The sequence below is a fragment of the Haliaeetus albicilla genome, chromosome 17, assembly GCF_947461875.1.
Source record: "Haliaeetus albicilla chromosome 17, bHalAlb1.1, whole genome shotgun sequence".
In the NCBI taxonomy this organism is placed as follows: domain Eukaryota; kingdom Metazoa; phylum Chordata; class Aves; order Accipitriformes; family Accipitridae; genus Haliaeetus; species Haliaeetus albicilla.
Genome location: NC_091499.1, coordinates 595,746 through 616,620, shown reverse-complemented (window position 1 = coordinate 616,620; position 20,875 = coordinate 595,746). Strand labels below are relative to the sequence as shown.

Here is a 20,875-nt window from a genome sequence, read left to right as displayed (position 1 = left end):
GTGAATTTGAGTGTGGGCTATTATTGTTTGAAATAGGGTTTTAAAATTAAGTAGGAAATTCATGATTGAAGAGATCAGATTGCATTAGATTATGATACCCTTGTTACTGATGATACTTACTATTTTGTTTGTATTTCTAATATTTGTTTCGGCATCTGAAACTTGGAGAGGATTTGAGTAAATCTAAATAAATAAAATAAATCTTTCTCAATGATATCTTGGGCATTGAATCAAAATTGATACTTAACTTTTTATCAGGTAGTATACCTTGCCTTTTTTCCAATTCTGTCCCTTTTTTCTTCTACACCACTTTTTCCCCTGACTGTATTTTTATCAGCGGTAGAGTAATGCGTATTTGCTCCTGAAGGGAGTGTTCCCAATGCTAATTTCATGTGTTATTCTGAGAGTCTTCTAAGAGTTTTTTCCTATCTTCATTCTGTGAGGAAAGACTGGTAAATACTTAACTATGCTCATTTTCAAATTAGTCTTTTCCTGAATTGAGTTGTACTTTAAAATTTTCCTTAATTTGTCTTTTTTTTCTTTTGGTTATTATTTTTTAAACCTAAATTATGCCAAAACTCCCCAAAATCATCCATAATTGTTTATAAACATTGTTAGCTCCAATGCAGCTCCAGCTGTGTATTTCTGTTCCTTTATCTCCAGTTCAGGATGTATCCCTGTAAGGTCAGAGCAAATCCTAGTCACTGAAAGACTCACGTTCCTTCTCCCTGACATAAAGGGGTCTTTTTCTTATGTTTTGGAAAGATGTTTTATTAAGAAATACCTGAGATAAAGATATCTTGGCATAAAAACCTAGCCTAGAAATGGCTATCAGTTTGACTTTGAATATTTCTAATAGCTCCCCTGTTTCATATTTTTCAGTTCATTCCAGTAAGCTTTTTCTTCTGAATGGTGGGGGCAGCTACCATGGGGAAAAAGACTCCCAGGCAAGCAACCCCAGTCCCTTGGATAGCCTTGAGAATCAAACCTCATCAGAAACTTTTTGGAGTTCAACAGAACCTGTTTCCCTTGGGTCCTGCTTATCTGCGCCCTCATTAACCTCTTCAAAGAACTCTGAAGATTTAGGGAAGGGTTCCCCTTCACTGAAACCAGGTGGCTTGACCCTATCAACTTTTCATACGAGTTTTCTAATATTCTGATGAGCGTGGAGATGGATTCTCCAGTGGTGGACATTGATCAGATCAGGCCCAAAGTCGCTTTATCTGAGAGATTTCTGCTTGAAAAGCACAGACCTCAATTAAAAGCCGTTAGAACTTACGTACAGGATGGAAGGTCTAAGTGTTATACACATATATGTGAAGATTTCTGGTGAAATAAATGAAATTGTAGAAATTATAGAAGAAAAATTGTTGTATTCAGAACACTGACAGCATGGGTAATCAATCCTTTTTCCTTCAATGAGGTGAGGATGCAGCCCTAGTAACTTAGATTCTCTGGGAGGACAGCTCTGTTCCTATCAGCGTACTTACACAGAACGTTTATCAATTTAATATAGTTTATTTGTTTGTTTTTAATACAAGGACTAATAGACCTAGAGAGCACCTGACAAGTCTGACTATTGCTGAGTCAAAGGTTGCACTGCATTTGGAGAGGGCATCCTGGGTTCTGGTCTCTGGATATTTATTCAGAACTGCTCTTGGGAGCACCGTCCTGTTCACACACAGAGCGCAGAATATGTGAATTTGAACATCCTCAAACTCCTAGCTTCTGGATCTTAACAGGGTCTACATGAGAGCTGGGTGTTTCATCTCTGAAAATGTGCAGGCAAGAAATACTTTCAAACATTGAAGTTGTAGGTTCTGTGGCACTGAAGGTTAAAGAGAAGAAGAATGCTCAGGGAGTTTGAGGCACATCAAGGATGTGAAAGGAGCTATTTTGGATCTCAATTCTAGATGCCTAAAGGCTTCTTTGGGACAAGGGTGTCTGGCACGATACACCGTATTAAACTTTGGGAAAAATGCTGGTATGTACCTTACATGAACAGTTCACCTGTAGGATTAGAAGATAATTCTCATACAGATTGACACAAATAAGAGAACATTATCCAGAAAATACTTTTTCTTTATTGAAGATACATTGTGCTTTTTTACTCTGTCACTGTTTTCCAACCATTCCACTTGAACCATCTGCACTGCATTGACCTGCTCAGAGCCTTTAGGGAGGCTGTTAAAATCTGTAACGTGAACCCACAGAAGTGTCAAATATTAACAAGTGTTCTCTGCCCTGCTGGTGCTGCACGTTGAGCCACCTCAGGCATCGAGAAACTGAGAGCGCTAATTTGTAATTGTTGCCTTTCCTGTTCTCTCATATGGTGGGTGAGCATGCTGAAATGTCTTTCCTCCAGCTATTCGACTTTATATAGCAACCTGCATCACCCTCATCTTCACAGTAGCAGGATCCCGCCCAGTAGCATGCTAATCGATATGACTAACATCTGTCTCCTGTGGTTCATTGTTTCTCTCATCCTGTCCCCAGAAGCAAGCTTGTGTATTTAGCTACATAATGTTAAATATATCACTGTAGTCTGCAGGGATATGTGTTTAACTGTACTTTCTGCTATGAGTTTATACTAATGAAGGCAAGTCCAATTGGTGCACTTCCACCTGAAATGGAAGATGACGAGGTTTGTGGGGACTTGAGATTCTGGGAGAGGCCGTTCCCCCGTCTCAAAATGGGGCTCTCCCTCTTGCCCAGAAAAGCCTTCCCTTACTGCAAGCTGACACGGGTGCCCGAGACATGGGAGTGACCATCCGACGTGCTGTCCTTCCTTCAGGCCACCCAGCGCCCCAGGGGTGAAGTCTCCCACCTGGAATCCACACTCGCCCTCACTGCTGGGTAGGAGACCAGAAGGACAGGCAAATTTAATATGCTTGACCTAAGGAGGCATAAACAAATGCTCCCTCCCTTGAATGTTTTCTTCAAATCGGGAGTACCAGTGAAGTCTAGTTCAATACCATTAGGGAGTTTAATTAGGAGAAATAATGAAGTACCAAACTAACGCTGTACTTCGTGTGGTTGTGAAAGTGTACTAGAGTGATTGTTTATTGGACTGCTATTAATTTGGAGTTGCCTCATGCTGTCCCTTCTACCCCAGCCTAACTAAACTTTCCATACCTTGGGGGGGATGGAATTGCCTTCTGCTGTAATTAATATTGAGTCAAAGATTTTTAAGCCCCCTATTTCCTTTGGCGCTTCCCGTAACAGGAAAATTTTCTGGTGACTATGAAGTGTTCGCTTTCTATTTAACTAAAGATATTGTCTCCCAAAATTCGTAGCGAAAAAAATGTGTTTCCGTACAGCATTTCTTGCCTCCTCTGTTGTGCTGTCCTATGAAAAGGGCACATCAAAAGTCATTCCCTGCATTATCTCCTTTTTTATTTATTGTCTGGTTCCTGAGCGCTCTTTGGTTCAGAGGCAGCTACAATGGATCGTGATTGCCCATGGCTCCCTCAGTAGAAGATTCAATCCTTGGATGAGCTGAACCACCTTCTGCAGTTACTTGTGTCTCTGGCTTGGGCAGACTGAGCATTCATCTGAGCCCTCGGTTAGGACCCTTTAAGGTCAATGGGAGGAGCCCTGTATTAAAGTGTTCATTAACTTGTCACAGAAAAGCATGCCTTTAAAAAGAGTGGGATGCTCAATGATGGAAAAGGTGCTTACTGCAAGTTATTTCTAAAAATCATAACCTATTACTTCACAGATGTGCGCAAATATTGTTTCTCATAGGTTGTTTGGTTTGTTTGTGTTTGGTTTTTTTAATAGACTGAATATTATGATCTTATCACAATAACATTCTTAATAATGTTGTACAGTCTATATTTTTCCTGCCATTTGTTCATTTCACCTATAGGTATTTATGGAACTATTTATACAACAAATTGCTAGTAAATGATTGTTTTCATTCATTAGTATTCTACATAGATCCCACTGAAGCACTGTGGTTTGGACACTACACCACAGTTTATCAATGAATAAGCCGAGTTCTTAAATGAGTAACTGATTTCTTTACCCTTGCAATGTACAGGTTGTTCTTGACGATTCACAATTCTCATCAGTAGGCTGCGTGTTTTACATAATACTGGGCAAATACAGCACACATATGTTGATGCAGGTTACTTTTACAGCTTGATAATATGCTTTGATTTATCACTCTACTAAGCTGTGGTGTTCTGTTTTTCCCTTAGGGGTACGATGATGGATATGGGGGTGAATATGATGACCCAAGCTATGAGGCATATGATAACAGTTATGCCACCCAAACGCAAAGGTAAGCATTTGTATTTTTACATTAATTTTTCAAAGAACACTTTTTTTCTTCTTAGATTTTCATGTAAATTTCCTGTTTTATTTTCCACATTAAATTCTACAAAATCTTACCGTACTTTAAAAAGTTGTCAAAAAGTAATAACGGCAGTTGCAGTTTATATATAGAATTTTTCAGCTGAAGCAAAAATGCAAGCAGCTGACAATACTTTTAAAATTGGTGCAAACTGAGTGTATTTTTTTAAAAAAGCAAGTGATTACATCATTTTCCTATCTGATGTCATTCTGAACTTGTTTGTGCAGTTTTTCTTCCTTTACTAGTGCAAAGTTGTCAAGGGCATACTTTATGGCTTTTACAATGTTTTGGGCAAATCCAGAAGGAAATAAATAATAATTATGATGGTAAATACCTGCCACTGGTTGGCATCCACCATCAAGGTAAACTATAGAAGGGAATTGCATGCCTGAAGTAAGGCTGAAACTGTCTCTTTTCAGCCAGTTGCTTTCTCAGCAACTCTCAGAATTGATAAAAGCAACCAAGTTTGGAAATTTATTTTATGTCCTTACTGTGTGCGATAATGGGGAAAACTATATTCACATCTTTTATGATTTGTGTCACTAAAATGAGGCAACAAAAATCGCTTTTTCTGTACTCATACACCACATGCACTTGTATATTAATTCAATGGTTGGTCCATGTTTATTAAATATGGAATGACATCTTTTTCATAGTTAAGCGGAAGGATAAAAGGTTGTTCCAGCAAATTATTCAGAAAATGCTCTTATGAGTTGCTAAGAGTACATGTAGAATCATAGAATCATGTAGGTTGGAAAAGACCTTTAAGGTCATCAAGTCCAACCATTAACCTAACGCTGCCAAGTCCACCACTAAACCACGTCCCTAAGCACCACGTCTACACGTCTTCTAAATACCTCCAGGGATGGTGACACTTCCCTGGGCAGCCTGTTCCAATGCCTGACAGCCCTTTTGGTGAAGAAATTTTTCCTAATATCCAATCTAAACCTCCCCTGACGCAACTTGAGGGCATTTCCTCTTGTCCTATCGCTTTAAGATTGTAAGACTGTGGAAAGGCAAATGAAATTTTAACAAGAAAAGACACACATTTTAACTGAGTTAGTGTGTTTCTCACTGGGCAAGAAAGGGTTGTATACATACAGAGTTCTGTACTCCAAAGACCAGAGGACCTTAAACTTGCTTTTTATTTAACCATCTTTTTTGTTGAATGCTTTGCTGATGTAAATGCCTGTCAGAATTATGTTCAGCTCCAGAACTGCTGTAGTGAGTGGCACTTGAGCTGATAAAAAATACTTTGTAAGTATTTTTATAACCAGTGAAGTGTATTTAAAAGGATTTGTCACACCTAAATGTGAACCCCATCAAGTATACTTTAACAACACTTTTAAGTAATTATACATTACTAGCTGCACCCATCATGTCATTGTGTAGGTAGATATTCTTGTTGTCAAATGTACTCCAACTTTTTTGAAAAGAATTCAGCCCATCTTTTGCTACAATAGTGAATTGTCACAGGAGATATTGCCTCCAGTGTAAAAATAATAATTAGTTGGAAATCTCTCTGCTATAACATTGCTTTATATCATCTGAATTAACCTGTAATTTCTTTGCAAGTTGATGTCCTAGGCAACTAAATGACAAATATATCAGGTTTATCAGGAGTGTATTGTAATCCAGCTAGAACTGGCAGTGATAATTTGACTCAAAAAAGAAAACTCATAGTCACATAATTTTGTCAATTAAGCTATTCAGTTTAGTCATCAGGTAGGTTTTCTACTAACGTGAGCTACCTCCAGGATACCTAATCTATTTAAAAGCTGCAACTAAAACATTTCCTTTTGTAATATATGGCAGGACATATGGTCATACTTATCTACATTGTGTGGCACTGAATACCACAAGTAGTCTATTCATTTCAAAGAGACCACTTTTGGAACAACACATGTCTCATTTCAAAGATGTAAAGAACAAATGGAGTATTAGGTATGCAATTTGGATTTCTGTACCTTATTGGCCATTTACCTTCACAGAAATGCCTCCCTAGTGAGCCAAAATAATACAATACAATGAAATAGTATGACCAAAATATTTGGCTAGATGTATATATCAAAATGTTTTCTCCCAATCTCAGATCTTCATTATTAGTATACTCCAATCATATGAGCAAGACATATCATGTACACACCTAACAAAGAAGATAAGTAGTACTGCTTCAAAGTACTTATTCATCTCATCCAGTGTGTGATTTGCGGGGGCAGGGGGGGACCAACTTGTAGAAAACGCCTGTGCTCAGTGCGAAAAATATCATTACTGCCCTCTGCAGGGATTGACCGAATATCTAAAGCATGAGATGAGGAAAAATTGTAGTTAGTGGCTTAATGCAGAACACCAAGGTTTCTGTTCACATTAAGGGCAGAGTTTTTACTCACTTTTTATGGTTCATTAAGGAATCAATACAGAAAATCTTAGAGAAGGTACAAACTCTTATCTGACTGTCTCACCATGCGTGCTGCCCAAGCCTTACTCTCTCCATTGCTTCAAACAGAAGAATGTGTTGGGGCGGAGGGCACAGACAGACGGGATGGGATGGATGGCCTGAATGCAAGCTGAATTCAGTGTGCTTTAGAGCAGAGCACATAGCAAGTCGTGCCTTCTTCCCCTACGTGCCCAACGCAGAGAGTAACGATAGTGTTTGGGCAGCCTGCCACCACCACCCCTGTAACCTCTACCTTTGTCTTCCAGACCTTATTTCTGCTTCCCGTTTGCTCACCAGAGGCTTTCTGCCCATATATATTCTTTGTCGAGGCCCGTAGTCCTTCATTGCCCGAGAGGTCTGATTTAGTCTTTTCTTTAAATTAGGCTCTGCCAACAGCAGAGAAAATGAGCACACTATTGACATACACCACCGTGCTACAACATAGGATTATGATTTAGTAGAAGGAGCACCAAAAATACCAAGCCCCAAGGCCATCCAGATGCAAGTAGAGATAAATGCTGTACTTTTGTGCACTGTTATCTGAAGATGTGTGTACTAAAAGTCAGGGTTAGTGTTGCAGGCCCAGTAATACACTTTGTATAGATCCTTCTCTAATGAACTCTACCACTGCCACCCTTCCAGACAGAGAGCTCTGTTCTTCATGCAACAGTCTGATTTTTAGGCTGAAAATAGGGGGATGGGGTCACTTGCAGAAGAGACCATGACAGAGTCTCGGGATCAGACTGGAATGAAACCCACAATAACTCTGTGTGTGTCTGAATGAGCTAAGAGGCACCTCCAGAGCACTTTGAAATGGACACAGTAAGCAGCTGGAAGAAAGAGAACAGCAGGACCCTCACTACGGTAAGTGCCACCTCTGCCTTATTATGTCTGGGGAGACTTACTTTAGGAAGGAGAGAATTATGGGCTATGACAAATACAGTCTATATGGCATGAGGCATGACTTGCTTTAACTCATAGAAGCTGTATTTCTAAAGCCACCTTTTTTCCTCCTTATCGTCCTGTCCCATAATGACAACCCAGAACACAGGATGGAACTGCAGGACAAAGTTTTAAACTGACTGCCCTTCCCAACTGTGTCTGTAACCATTATTTACAAGGTTCCATGAAAGACTACAGGTTTAGCAAGGAGAATTAGAAACCCTGCTCATTTTAGAAATTTGCTCATGCTGATGTCAAAATACAGTTTTTAAGATAATTGGAATGAAAGCTTTGTCCAATGCTAAAGAGAACAAGGAAACAACCATTTCAGTGGGCAAGGGAAGACATCAGATCTGACATACTTCCCATGGGCCATGTTGCACTGCACTTCGAATTTCTCCATGAAACCTCTTCTTCCTCTCTCTTCTTCTCCCTTCCATACAGTGTGAAGATGGCTTTCAGCTATAAGTACATCTGCCTGCCCAGACACAGCAAGAGATATTCAGTAGTTGTTAAGTTTATACACTACTCCCTAGGCACTTGGAAGTCAGGCAGAGAACACTCAAACCCTTTCTGCCAGCCAGATTTACCTCTGGAACCTCTAGTCTGACAACTTTGGTTAAAAATATAAATCCTAGACATACTATCTGGAAGTAAAAATCCCTTTCTGGTTATGATTGCTATCCCTGCTCCTCACCATTGCCTGTTCACATGTCTTAATGGTGAGGTGCAGAAGGGAGGTAAGGGAAAGAATTAGCCTGATGCTCTCAAACAGCAGCATCTCATCTCAGCAACCAGTTAATATCCATCTAAGTTTTCCACTCCCCTTACACTTGGTGCTTAAAAACTTGTAAGAAATATATTCTGGTTGTGTAACAGAATTCTAGCATTAAACAAAATTACTGTCACTGCACAGGTGTTTATCTAGACTCAGCCCTCACCTGTGAGCCATTCTATTTGATGCTGCCCAATTTCCATTGCTAAGGTGGATCTTGTTCCTGTGCAGGCCTGTAAAGGTATGCTGCTTGTCCACTTTTTGATGATTCTTAGCAGTTCAAGCACACTGATATTCTCAGTGGCTTCTTACCTTCAAACCATGTTGGACCATGTGGTGGCAACCATTCTTCCTTTCCATTCCCACTCAGATGCTGATTTAAAGAAATAAATATGATTTTTACAGGGCAACAAGCAAGTTCATAAAACAAAACTCCAAAATGGTAGAAGTATCAATTTCCAACTCAGCTGTAACACCGAAGATGTAGGAGAATCCTATTAGTTTTCAAAATATAATATACTTTCTGATTTTCTTAGCAGGAGCTTTTAAGTCTGTTGAACCACCACCACTGTCCAGGATTCATGGGCTGAGAAGACTAGATCACCGGGACAAGAGGATGAAAAGTTTTGTCTGAGGATCTACAAGGTCCACTTCTTTGGTTACTTAAAGGTTGGTGGGGGATCAGACTGCACCACATGCAAAGTGTGGCCAAACTCCTCAGCCAAGATCAACAGAATAATTTTGCGGAAGTGGATCAGTTGCTGACGAATCAGCTGAGAACTGTGACGGCCAGCAGAGCCATCGTAGCTCCGCTACCACACCTATAGTCATCTCCACTGACCTTTGTGTCTCTGCCAGCACCAGCAGTTTCATTTCAAAGGTACTGTGTCTCACAGCCAAAAGAGGTACTAAGGAAATCTGGGACTGACTGGCCAGTCACAGGATGAACCAAGAAGGGTATGTTCTATTTCATGCACTTGTGCATAACCTATCCAACCATCGGTAGTGTAAACAATGGTGCCTGACAGGGAAAAGCAAAGGAAGTCAATGATTGTCCGTCAAAGCTTAAAATTTGGGTTTGATACAATTTCCCTGTTCCACAGTGCCTGGCATGAACACTCACACATCAATCAGTTCTGGGTTTTGTGAACAGGTGGTCGGTATATTGGCAATGGCTTCCAGGGCTGGTTGGTTGGCTTATTCTTCTGTCTTTTGTTCTGTCCGACTGTCATGGTTTAACCCCAGCCAGCAACTAAGCACCACGCAGCCGCTCACTCACTCCCCCCCCATCCAGTGGGATGGGGGAGAAAAACAGGAAAAGAAGTAAAACTCCTGGGTTGAGATAAGAACGGTTTAATAGAACAGAAAAGAAGAAACTAATAATGATAATGATAACACTAATAAAATGACAACAGTAGTAATAAAAGGATTGAAATGTACAAATGATGCGCAGGGCAATTGCTCACCACCCGCCGACCGACACCCAGCCAGTCCCCCAGCGGCGACTCCCTGCCCCCCCACTTCCCAGTTCCTAAACCAGATGGGACGTCACATGGTATGGAATACACTGTTGGCCAGTTTGGGTCAGGTGTCCTGGCTGGGCATGAGAAGCTGAAAAATCCTTGACTATAGTCTAAACACTACTGAGCAACAACTGAAAACATCAGTGTTATCAACATTCTTCACATACTGAACTCAAAACACAGCACTGTACCAGCTACTAGGAAGACAGTTAACTATATCCCAGCTGAAACCAGGACACTGGCTTTTGTTAAAAACATAGTTCAGCTGCAAAACGATTTGCTGAGTGGGTGCTTACTAAAGAAAGAAGAGTCTGTGGCGCCCATCCTGGGCTGGAAATAGACTTGCAATTATCAGAAAACCTGTAACATACTGACAAGAAGAATAAATAATTCAGTGATAAAAGATAGATGAAAACAGTGCAAAACATTACTGTTACAGATGCCATCTCACAGTGACACAGGCCTTCTCATGACATATATTAATGTATGCTGTGACTGCAAGATGACATAGGCAAGGGGCATTCTTCTTGCCTGCCTGGACCCTGCCTCACTAATGACAGTAACCCAGTTTTAGGGCCTTGAAGCAATTCTTGGCAAAACATTTACTGTTAATCTTGCAAATATTTTATGTAATGCTATAGGCAACAGTCCTCTGGACACACATTCCATGCTGGTATGCAGATCGTTTTGGGAAAATGACTTGTTTTTAGTATGTCAAAACAGACACTGCAAACCCATCCTTCATCTGCTAAGCAAATAACCAAACTTCTGTTTCCAATGCAGAAATGCATGTTGTAGGCCATGTCATCTCTGAACTTCCTCCCTAAGAAGTTAATGGTAGTACAGAATCTTTAAATCTTAACATAAAGAAAGATGGCATTAATACATCTGAAATAAATTCTTAAGTTTTTACATGATCTGAAGACTTAAACACATTGTGTTAGATAACTGCCAGAATGAAATTACTTAGAGGACTGAAGAGAGAAAGGAAAGGTGCAGTATCAGAGAATTTCAAGTTGACTGGCATAGCTTTTATCTAACTGAATTATATTTAATTCAAAAGATGTAATTATCTGTGGTTCATTACTATAGCTGGGCTGTCATGTGCAAAGTCCCATTGGGCTCCTGTTTTTCAATGCTAGTAACAAAAATATAATGAGAAAAACAAGTTTCAGGGCATATATGCTGCCTATGTCCACTTTCCTGCTATGGCAGATAGTTGCTATGACCATATCAGTGTAGTAGTAATCCCAGTAACTACATGTTCATAGCACTACCTATCAATTCAACCTGTAACAGGCTCTGCAATTCTGATTCATGTTCTTATAATGACTCAGACCCACTGAAAATTTCAAGGGCATATTCAACCATTGAGACTGAATATATGAAAAGTTATTGACTTTGAAAAGAAACTTTGTTTTCCTGGTTATTCTTGTTTCTGTTGTTAAGTTCATGCTATCTACTGTACAGCTTGTGTTTACAGCTCCTTTTTCTGCAGTGTGGGCTGCTAGTACAGGGGATTTAGGGATCACTTACTTATTTCTGATCTGATATGCAGGAATATAACATGGGCCACAGTTCAGCCCATGTCAATTATGTGGCTTACAGTACAATCACTTCGGTGCAGACATGCTGCAAAATGGTTTAGGAAGTAAAGCAAAGAATATTTTATCCAGCTTAATCTCCAGGAATTATTTACACCAGCAGTGTGTGTTTGCCTGAGCTCCAGTTCATCGTGGTTACCCTTGCTTGACCTCCAGATATCAAGAGTTTGTATGTGCATCTGTTTCCAAAGATGAGTTCTTCACAAACAGTGCTGCAAGTAAAATAGCACTTTCAGACTAGTACCCTTGTAAGACAGCAGTACATAGTTCTGCTGGGCATACATGTTCTTTGATGGACCCTAACCAGTGGACTGTTCTTCTCTCCAAGCTCCTTTTGGATTCAGCAAAAATTGATCGCCCTATGTTTCAGTAACAGAAATTTAGTATTAACCTTAGGAGGGAGTGAAGAATAGTAACACAGGACTAGAGTGCTTGGTAATCTCCATCACCGTAGCTTTTAAAACCACATTAGACAAATCTCAGTAAAGAATCATGTAAATAAATTTGTGTGCTTATAGGTAAATTAAATGATCTAGGTGACATCTTAAGGTGCCTTCTAGCTCTCTCTTCTGTTACCTTTTCCCCTTTTTGTTCATGCATGACTAGGCTTACTTCAAGATAACAACACAGGATAATCTAATTGGACTAAGGAAGTTGTTTTATTACCAATAAAAAGAAAGTAACACCATTTTCAAACTCCATTTTGATTTGTGGGGTTTTTGTGGCTGATAGAAATCCTTTTAGGAATAATTAAAGTAAATCTGATGTTTCAAGCACTAAAAAAGTAAAAAAAGAATTAATTCCTGAAAAGCTTCTACCTGCATGGCAGAAATGACTTTTATGTTCCACTTTGTGCAGAACCTTTTTTGATAAATTTTTGAAGGAAAACTTCATTTAAAAACTTCTCAAAATCTGATTACAACAGTTACTTGAGAAAACCATTGCCAATAGCAAATGGCTGTTGTACAGCAGGTAAGTTCTGATCCCTGTTTCTGGATTCAGTCTTCAAATGACAGCTATCAGTTTCCTTACCTGCTGATTGATAGACATTTGGGGATGGGGGAGAAGCCTGGCAGACTTCTAGTAAGTTCCTATCTCTTGCCAATGTCTCTATTGTGTTGGTACATACCACTTGCATTGTAGTTCAGTGTTTCCTGAGGTGTCCAAATATATAGCCTCCCTCCAGTTGAATCCCCAGCTATAATGCCGTGGAGGGATTTCCAAGGAAAAGATGGCAGAAATGCTCAGCGTAGTACTTTGGCTGTTTGACTGAATACCAAAGAACTAGGGAGCAAATATTTCTGAACAGTCTTAAGACAAAGACTTAGAGTTGCCATTGAGAAGCTCACAATCATGTTCACATATTCTCTTTCCTAATGTCTTGCTGAGGAGCTTTAGTAAACAGCATTTCTCAGATTCATATGGTCTGATGCATTCAGAAGGAAAACACTGAGAGAGGCCAGTGATCTTCCTTGAATGTAGAATGAGTGAAGTAAATGCTTAAAGCAATGATCAGATAGATACCTTTATTTAATCAATCAGTCCCACTGTTTTTGACTACTTGCTTTGTAAAAAATTCCTGCAGGCTACTTGTGGAGAGAACTATCCATAGTTAAATGAAACAATTTTGTCCTTAGTTTAAAAATGATGGCTAGGCAGGACTGTGAATAATCATTAACTTATTTAGTAGATTGTCACATGGTTAAATCTTTTACTGATATGATCGGAGGTTTACTCACATCTCTCTCTCACTATCAAAATATTGCTATATAGTAAAATACGTAGACACATAAATATAATCCAAGCTGGAATAGCTAGAGTGATTACACTGGTTCTTTGTAAAATGGGATATTCATTATTATTTTCTCTACTGGGCACTCTCTCACTTTTTAACCAGTATGCATTGTATTTATACTTTGTCATATTTCATTTTGACTTTGTGCTTGTATCCACCTGTTCATAAATAAAGATTTCCCTGTATTTTATTTTCAACCTGTTGAAATCAATCAAGCCAGGAAGCCTAGAATATGACATTTTATGTATCTTCACAGCAATCCACTTATGGCATTCATCATCAGAAACTGTTCTCAAATGCCACTTCTCATTTATTTGATTCAATGAGCAAAATGGAATCAAATTTCATTACTCTGAAGCAGAGAAAAGTTTTTCCTCTAAAACTGGGTAGGATTCCTAAAATTCTGCATGATTTCCTTTGCAAATACTGTCTCCAGACATTTCATATTATCTTCTTAAATACTAGGTCATAATTCTGTGTCTATGAGAAAAGTACAGTGGAATGGAGAATATTTGAATAGAAATGCCCATGGATCTGTGGTTTTAGCAAATAAATGGCAGATTAGTTTCTATTTCAGATTTTGCAAAAAGTTCAGAACCCAAAGTCATCTTGCAATTATGATGGCTTTCCACTCCTATGCTTGTATAACTCTACTGGCTTCATTATTTGTTTTATCTTTTTAATTCAGATTTGCAGTAGCATGAAATCAAACATAGGAAAATGCTGGAGACAGGTGAGATCTAGTTTAACTTCAGGCATGTTGTAAGCTACTCAATAAATCCAGGGAGTATTGTAATCGAGACATTCTTCTCTGTTAAAAATATTGGATACAATCAAACTTGAGCTTTCAGAAAAAGGGAGACTTTATCCACTAAAGTGTTCACCATATTATTCCATTAGTTCTAAAGATCTATTCACTAAAGGACTGTATTTGTGATTTAAGGCTGAATCCTACAAGTTCCTTTATTCAAAAGACTTCTCATCTTTCCTCTAGATATAATGCTCTGTTAAGTAGAGCTGTTCCAGTAAGTTTCAGATTCCTAGGAGGATTATGTCTTTATTCACACATTTGCACTATGAAATATTATGAAATATTATTATATAAAAATTGCATATATTGCAATTCATGTGAATGTGAATCTTGCTCACCTGTCTTCCAAGCAGAAGCATACTGCTTTGTGTAAATAGCTTTTCTTGCATGGCCAACTATGTGTTAAATCCTGCTGGCTCCCTCCCTTGTGTAGGAGGGAGAAGCATTACAAATGCAGTCTTACATAAAAAGACTGCAGTAGCGTTAGGCAGGATCCTGTTAGCATAGGAGCTGAGTATTGCATTGTATCAATTACCGATTATGAAAGTTGTAAACTCCGAGGATTACTCAACAGAAATGGTCTTGAGAAAGAGGGAGACAACGGGAGATAGGAGACTAAGACCTCAAAATATCCATTTGAGGAAGTGAAGAAGAATGGGAGTTGCCTAAAAAATTGAATCCTACCTGTAGGGGTCCTTGTGGATTATCCTAGGTGTTAGCTTGACTCAAGAATCTGTTATCTGAAGCTAACCCAGACTGGGATATACCTATAAGGAGTGCTAAAGTTTCATTTATCTGTATAAAGTACAGATGGTGATCGCAAGGTGCCAAAGGCCGGCAATCCCTCTTCAAAGAGTGCCAATCCTAAAACACAATATTGGTTCATTCTCACATTGTGGAGTGCCACAACACAAAGAGGGAATTCTCTCAAGAGTTATTCTTACTTCTTCAAAGGCTAGCGTGAAAGGTTTTCATCTGTTTGATTACAAATCTGAACTGTGGAACTTCACTGGCATCGGCTGAATCTCTAGTTTGGACCAATTCAACTATTTCACAAAAGAAGCCTGATTATTATCTAATGGCTGAGTTATATCTCCAAGGTTGATCAAAAGCCTCTTTTCTAAGTTGACTAGCTTTTTCCCCAAACATTTCCTAATAAAAGATTCCTATAATATTCTAGAATATACTCTCCCAGTTTAAAAGTACAACCAGTAAGAAAGAAAATAAGATATAATAATGTCTTTACAGAAAAAAAAAATGCATTAAATCTACCTCAACAGGTCTTAATCAAAGGCTTTCAGTTTCTTAGGATCGTTCAGGATAGACTACAGAACACACTTCACCTGTAGAGATTAATGTGTTAGCAGCGTTTAAAGCAGATGAACCCTTTCTTGTACCTTTCAGCTCTGGCTTTACTGGGCCCATTGTATGTCTGCAACCACATTTTGCGCTCCACAACTAGAGAATAAAAAGTTAGATGCATCTCTCAGCAAGTAAAAGCAAAGAACAGAAAGAGAGAAAGGAAGAACAACAACAACAAAAAAGAGGGAACAAGAAATACTCAAGTTCTTCCAACATTCTGCTGCTTTATATTACAGAAGCTGTAAGAGCAGCCGGGGAACCTGAGGGTAGTGTTGCTAACCCAGGGTCTTTTGCCAGCAGCTTCCAGCAGGTGCGGAAAGAGATTGGTCAAAGGCTAATGCAGTCTGTTCATTAATGTCGTGATTTCCTATACCTACACACCATTGATCTCGTGAGTGGGGAATATCACCCTTCCCCCAGGTGGCTTGTTGACCCAAGAGTCAGCGGTTCGTGGCTTCAATCTTAACTCTTCTCTTTGCAGTTCTCTGCTTAAACCACCTTAAAGCACCATTCTCTACAGCATTTTGGATAACAAGCTGTGTGGTTTCCCATGGGTGTTGACACAGTCAAACTGGAATTCGTTTTTGCTCAGCTAATGTCAATTTGAAAAAGTCCCAGTTAATGAGAGGTTAAAAGCTTGTGTTGGCTTTTAAGGTTGCTGTTTAGATACAGAGTCTCTGTATTTGAGCCTTTCTCGTATCATAGGAGCACCAGATAATTCAGATTGGAAGGCACCTCAGGGGGCCCTTATCCCTCAAATAAGGAACATCTTTCGTGTTCTTTTTTTTTTGGAACTGATCTGGCTTTATCTGCGTGAAAAGAAGACATCACAAGTTTATAGAAACTGTGATCCCAAATCTTTAAAAGTAACAGGTTCAAGAGCACTAACCAAAACCAAATTCAAGTTGAAAATAAGCATAAATAGGTTATGGTTATGAAGATTAACAGTACATGTATTATTAATCTTCTTGCCCACAGAATAGGAATGAGGACAGAATCATACATCTTTGTTACAAAAGTTTCATATAGATAGAGAAAAAATTACATCAGAGCTTCTCAGATTTCAAGGCATTTGAGATATAAAAATAATTAAACTACTTGTAAGATTTATAGTCCCATGTATATCAATTCTTCCATGAGTGGTACATGTAGAAGGTTATTAAAGTCTAAGTTGTGGCACATGAAGACCCCTGTTTCAGAAGTCTGGTGTTAAAGTATAGTGCAGTGCTTTGAAATCTTAGGAGTAAAAGCTGAGAAGTTGGTAATGAGTTAATCTTATCTTCTGTATAAAATGTATTGCATCCTGCTTTCAGGTGGGTGCATGTACTTAAGTAAATTACACTTCATGTTGCTTGAAAGTAATGAATGCTAATGACAGATAATGGTGTCTTGTTTCCAATTAGCACTGCCAAGAGAGCCTGAGGTTTCTAGAGCTCATGATCACCATATTTTCCAGGAACAGTCTGAGAACTTTAAAATTATATAAACGAGTTTTATTTATGCTGAATGCATTTGCTGATTGTTTCCTTCCACAGCTGGGCATAACACGAACAAGCTACATCTCTCTGTAGTTCAATAATTTAAAAAAAGACCATATGTAAGTAAAGCCCTATTCTATCACCCATTTTTTATAAACATCATTCATTGTTCACTTTGCTACAAAACAGAGGAAAATGTTTACACATAAATGCATGTAATAGATTATAGTGAATATTCAGAAAAGTTTAAAATAGAGCAGACTAGTGGATAAGCAGTCTGGCTCACAAAATAGGAGTTTAAATCAGGTATTTCATACTAAGAAATAAGTTTTCTTCACTTAGCTGTTGTTTAAAACACTTTGTAATATGAGTTGGCAAGGAATTCGAAATACCATTTGGGCTCAAATCTATGAAAAAATGTGTATTACTCAGGGAAATAAAGTTAGAGAACTTGGATCACAGTCATGTATTGTGCTATGAATTACGTGTTTTCAGAAATGTGTTAAGTATTGTGCTCACAGACATCAAATATGCAGTATATAACAGATCCCTTTCTACAGTTACAATACAGCTTGTTTCTTATTTTAAAGGTTTGTGTATTAACTTTCTATTCTGTTTGGAATGTATTTCAGTTTGGAATGTTCACTGTGCAGGATTTTTATCTCACATCCTTATTGTCTGTATGATTGTGTGTTTTTTCTCTAATAAAAACGTACAACAACAATAACGTAGCAATGAATATTTACCTGCTCTTGCAAGTCTTGCATTTTGCTGGATGTTATATTGATGGGAAGAGCTCAAGGCCCTACGCAGTGACCCCTGAAAGCAGGACTGCTGCTGATAACTTATTGGCCTTTGGATTGGGTCCCAAATGCGCTCCTTTTAAAGCTGACCATCGGATGCAGCTGCTTGGTTTTGTAAAATGTATCAGGAAGAAATATTAGCATCTTACCTGCTGACAGAAGATGAAAGTTCTGGGGTTCCTTCTGTAACTCCACTCACTAGTGCAACACACTCCTCTGCCCAGAAAAGCAGGCAGTATGCCAAAACGCTGCTGCTTAAATTGTACTACATGAGGTTTTTCATACAGCTGCCTGCCAGATCTGGGTGGTATGTCATCTGTCTGTTCTGAACATTTCAAGTAATTTCTTAGGTCTCAACCATGAGCCCTGTAGATATGACAAGATACATGATTTAACCCTGATGCTGCCAGTGCTCTAGTTCACCTTACCTAATCCTGTACTTTTATTTAACTGGCTACTACAATCAATCATTGCACAACTGTACAGACTGCTTAGCACGTTCAACAAATAAAAGATGTATTCTTCCTGTTTGTTTCTTGCACCACATCAGTAGGAGGGTGTATATATTTAGATAATTAATTTTCAAGGAACTGGATGGCTCCCATTATCCTGGGAGGTAATGCTCTGCAGTGATTATGTCCTATAGAGCTGGGTTGGCATTGGGAAAAATCTTTAGAAATATTAACTTCATTTCATTCATGTCACTTGTATTGTCCACTTTCTGCAAGTGGTTTAGCAAATTAATTTCATCTGTCTGAGATATTGACATCAGTGTACTATCCACTCACATGAATGACTTTTGGTTAAATTACTGAATTAATGCACAATGATTATAGTTGCATTTTCAGTTCAAAAAAACTCCACAGATATTTGTAGCTGAAAATTGACTGAGAGCTGTGCTAGCCAATCAGGGGATGACATGTCCCAAATCAAAACAGCTTGGCTGTCAGTTACCAGATACACGCAATCAGTGCTCTCAAGTGAGATACAGCACATGAATGATTCTCAGAAATTATTCCAAGAATAGTTATGGATAGCTATTAAGTTTGAGAAATTAAAAATCTGATTACAGGCAGTTTGTAAACAAAGAAGTCAAAATTAGTTTAAGAAAAATATTGTTACAGATTGCTTGGATATCTCTATTGCATTTGTGAAATATTTTTACTTATGCTTCGCTGTCAGCTAAGCTTCTCTTTCAACTGTAAACCAATATTTTTAAAATGATAATCCAATATGGAAAATTGCCTGAGCAATAATGTTATAAATAATGCAATATTGAGCTGATTTCCTGCTTCTGTTTATTTTACAAGAGTCTATCATCTCACACAGTGTCCAAAGAAAAAGAAGCTAAAGTGACAACAACAAAAAATTAACAACAGGGAAAGTGTTACCTTTTCTGTTTGGTTCACTGCAGAAGGAAGAAATACAATATAGTAGAATTCATGGAGTTTGTAAGTTCTTCTGGGCAGAGACTGATTCTTGTTACGTCTACCTGGTACCTGATAACAGCAGTAGTCTGATCTTGAATTTGGTACCAGGTACCAGAAACACAGTGCAAACTGTAAATAATAATAGCAGTCAAGCAAAAGTGTGAGTAATTCCATTTCCATGTCATTATGTCTTAGAGGTCAAAATTTTCTGGGCATCCACTCTAGGTAATAGCTGGGGATTGCTGATTATCAGGATGCAACTATGATCTGAAATATTTTGATAACATGTTAATATGACCATACATAATTTTTGTTAATTAGCAGAAAGAAGTGAAAGAGTGGGTTTGAGACTCTAAGTCTGATTTTCCACTCCTTGACCCTCGCTACTTTCAATATGCATTTAATTGATCACTGTGTAAAACTTTCCATGAGTGTCCAATAACTGCATAAGGAAGGCAGCTGTGGAGAATCAGGTTTCTCTCTACAAGCAGTGGAAAGATACTTTCTTCTTCAGGAGCAAAGCTGAAAACCTGTCAGTGTTTTTGGTAAAGATAAGTAGTTTGACCGTTCTGCACAATACCATACAGTCACCTTTGGAGAAAACAAACTATGCTGAGTTTGATACCGCATAAATGTTTGGAATTACAGATAACTGAGATTAACACCTCTTTTGGCAGTTTAACAATAGTGAATAACAAAGTGGATGGTCTTTTTTCAGACCTTATTTTTGCAAATAGAATTTCTGTCAGTGTTTGTCACATCTCCTAGGTTTACATATTTAGGACCAAATTTCTTTTATGCTCAGTAGATAAGAAATGTGATGTGCTGTGTAATAGCTGGTTTTGTCACTGATACATTTTCCTTCATATTTTTTTTAAATTCTCACTATCCCTGAAACTAGCTGGACTATGCTATCCTGTAAAAGTGTTAAAATACATTTCATTTCCTGTGCTCTGTTTTTGTTTTGAGTTGGTTACCTATGATAATAGTGACATGGCTATCTGAATCTGTTACAGTGTGCCTGAATATTATGACTACGGTCACGGAACAAGCGAAGAGGCTTATGACAGCTACGGTAAGGTCTATTCTATCTTCAACAAAAGTGTGAAATCAAAAGAAAAAATCTGTCACTGACAACTCAGAAATTACTTCCACGTACTTTTCTTTCTTTCTTTCTTTCTTTCTCTGCTTTTACAAAGACCACACAAAATGGATTTGTGTTAACCTTAGGGTGAGGCTTGACTTATTGAACTAGGACCAGAAAATTGGACAGATCAATTTTGATCAAAATTACAAAGACAATTAATCACAGTCACAGATCTCTTTCTTTAACAGCAACACTGAAGTTTCTGATTAGTGCCGAATATATTTCACAGTGCTAAGTTTCAGTCTACTTGATGTGCTAACACTACCATGCATCTGGTTCAACCAGCCAGCTTTGTGAGGCCTTGAAATCTAGACTTAATCAGAGTGGAAGGAGAGGGGGCTGTACCACCATGGGAACCCCCACGGCACCAAGATGAAGGAGTGTCTCGTGCCACCAAGGACATGAGGC

The 20,875-nt window shown here is 38.5% G+C and overlaps 1 protein-coding gene across 2 annotated transcripts in view; it reads left to right on the top strand.

Moving 5' to 3' along the window:
- KHDRBS2 (KH RNA binding domain containing, signal transduction associated 2) overlaps positions 1–20,875 on the top strand; it is a 379,002-nt gene that overhangs the window by 315,349 nt on the left and 42,778 nt on the right. For both annotated transcript variants that reach the window (XR_011328340.1, XM_069804568.1), the window contains exons 7-8: positions 4,206–4,288; positions 20,337–20,395. Coding sequence is in view for 1 of the 2 variants with exons in the window: in XM_069804568.1 (XP_069660669.1) it covers positions 4,206–4,288; positions 20,337–20,395 (142 nt within the window). In the remaining variant the exon portion in view is untranslated. The remainder of the gene's footprint in view (positions 1–4,205; positions 4,289–20,336; positions 20,396–20,875) is intronic.